The 2,341-nt window shown below is 39.4% G+C and overlaps 1 protein-coding gene across 1 annotated transcript; it reads right to left on the bottom strand.

The window, feature by feature from the left end:
* Nucleotides 1–1,003: 1,003 nt before the first annotated feature.
* Nucleotides 1,004–1,481, bottom strand: LOC107059093 (probable LRR receptor-like serine/threonine-protein kinase RPK1). The gene is made up of 2 exons (XM_015305508.1): nt 1,277–1,481; nt 1,004–1,170 (listed from the first exon to the last, which is right to left on the bottom strand). Exons 1-2 carry the CDS (start codon nt 1,479–1,481, stop codon nt 1,004–1,006), a joined length of 372 nt encoding a protein of 123 aa, XP_015160994.1.
* Nucleotides 1,482–2,341: the final 860 nt, after the last annotated feature.

The raw sequence follows: 2,341 nt of genomic DNA, 5'->3' as shown, positions 1-2,341 counted from the left end.
GAGGCTGAAAAGGTGTCACTCTGGCAGACGAATGAAAGGTGATGTTTGTAAAGGATAAATATACATTGACTCTAACTAGCTAGGATAGCAAATTGGAAGGATTGTTCCGTTTTGTGAAGTCTAGTAATGATAGCTGGAGACATGACTCCTCAAGGAACCTCTTGTATAAATATTAATTTGTCTTCAATGATAATTTACAGAAGAAAAGTTTTTCTTTCAGTGTTGTTCCAAAATTCAGCCCAAGGTAGCATTGGTACGAAACAAAACACCTTAGATGTTGTTCAATGCACTTGTTCAAGGCTTCAGATTGGCCATCAGTTTGCAGGTGATACGCAGTACTCATAACCAGAGAAGTGCCCTGGAGTCTATATGCTTTGGAGCAATGCTAAAGTTGCCTCTGTGGGACCTGCAAGTCATGATTCCGAGTCGTGGATTCATGAGTCATTGATGTTTGCCTGCATTACAATTTACAACACTTGGAGGAGACCATTCTCCATTTCTTGCATGAATGTGATACTTCTTCCATCGAGCTGTTCTTTCATTTTTTTAATCATGTAGGCTTTATAATCATAGCATCTTTTGTCATTGCTCTTTTTGTTTGTTGTCTTAATGTTATATGTCCTCTTAGGCAAGTCACATTTACTATATGACTTGCCTATTTATATTCATATATATAGTTAATTCGTCTTTTGCAACACTAATAAATATTAAGAGGAAACAGTGACATTTATTGCAACGAACTAGCATTTCTGAAAACAGAATCATGCACAAATCAAGTGCTAAAACAAAACAAAAAAAGTTATCGATTCGGAACAAGAGATTCAGAGAACATGCTCAGCATGCAAGAAGTTGAATCTTGATCTTCTGTAACATCCCTACAACGTTTTTCACGTTTGTCCTTCTTGTTGGAGATTCAGCACAACAATCTAATGCTACTTTCATGATTGATGCCACGATATCTAACTCCTTCTGTAAGCGATTATCCATTGGTGTAACCAAGTTGTCATCCATAACGTCCATTACTGCGTCTGGGAGTGAATAACTCACCCAACTTCAAGCTAAGATCTCCCTCAAACTCACTAGGCTTTCTCCTAGTAAATGTTTCCAGCAACATAATCTCGTAACTATAGACATCACATTTTATATACACCAGTCCATCCAGTCCATACTCTACAGTCAAACAATTAATTAAAAGATGCAATATACTTTCTTAATTGAAAAAAAAAGAATAAGAGGAAAAATCAATGTTCAAATTAGCAAAAACAAATAGACGTACCCGGTGCTATATAACCAAATGCTGCTAAGGTTTTAGTGTATAAATCAGTCTCATCTTCACCAAGCAGTTTTGAAATACCAAAGTCGCTTAGGTGGGCAACCACATCCTCGTCCAGCAAGACGTTACTAGGCTTCAGATCACAGTGAATCACGGGTAACGAGCACCCATGATGGAGATATTCTAACGTGCATGCTACATCTATCATAATGCTTAGTCTCTGCCTGATGTCTAGGAAGTAGTTGTCACGCCCCGAGCCTACACCCTGGGCGGGACCGGCATTCGGAGACCATTGTTGGCCCTAAGCGAACCCTTGGCCTGGCTTTCTTAACTCAGCGGAAACTTATCTCAAAAGCATAACTCAATACAATGAAAGGTTATAAAACAACCAACTGATAAAATTTGACCAAAACAGCAACTCGAGTCTCAAAATAGAATATTTACACATATACACAAAAGAGAGACTCAAACTAACTGACTGACTGTCTATGAAGCCTCTAAAATACTGAGATAGATGTTGGGACAGACCCCGCAACACCCTAATAAAACAAAACTAAAAGAACAGAACAACCGAGTCCTCCAGAAGCAAGGAGGCTCACCACTGACTCTGGAGTGCTCAACGGCGTGCTGGATGCTGATCCTGGGTACCTGCGTCTGCATCATAACAAGATGCAGGCCAACTGGCATCAGTACATGGAATGTACGAGTATGCGAGCTGGACCGCTAAACAACAACTTAAGCTTGAAAAGAGATGCAGAAGAGAACTTACCTTGGCTCTGTTCAACTTAAGACTAACTGAACTCAGTATATAAAGCAATAAGACACATGCAATATATAAAGGTTGTAAAACTATTAAAACATGACGTAAAAATCATATTTATAATATCATGAAAATACCATGCTTCCTTTCGAAGTCTACTTGTGCAATGCATGAATGAAGTCCCATACCCTCATCCACACTAAGCAGAACTTCACGAGAAACCAAGCTCTTTCTACTGTGGGAGTTTCTTTAACCGACAGCCACCACTATAAGCCTAAGTGGTGATACAGCGTCTTGCCCACGCTGCT

Source organism: Solanum tuberosum, unplaced genomic scaffold (assembly GCF_000226075.1).
Source record: "Solanum tuberosum cultivar DM 1-3 516 R44 unplaced genomic scaffold, SolTub_3.0 scf00814, whole genome shotgun sequence".
NCBI lineage: Eukaryota > Viridiplantae > Streptophyta > Magnoliopsida > Solanales > Solanaceae > Solanum > Solanum tuberosum.
The sequence above is the reverse complement of the archived record's forward strand: the minus strand, read 5'-3'. Positions and strand labels throughout refer to the sequence as shown.

Coding starts and splice junctions, on each gene's coding strand:
- LOC107059093 (XM_015305508.1), bottom strand. CDS start 1,481: ATGATAGATGTAGCATGCACGTTAGAATATCTCCATCATGGGTGCTCG. Junction 1,171..1,276: donor ATTTGGTTATATAGCACCGG/GTACGTCTATTT, acceptor GTTTGACTGTAG/AGTATGGACTGGATGGACTG.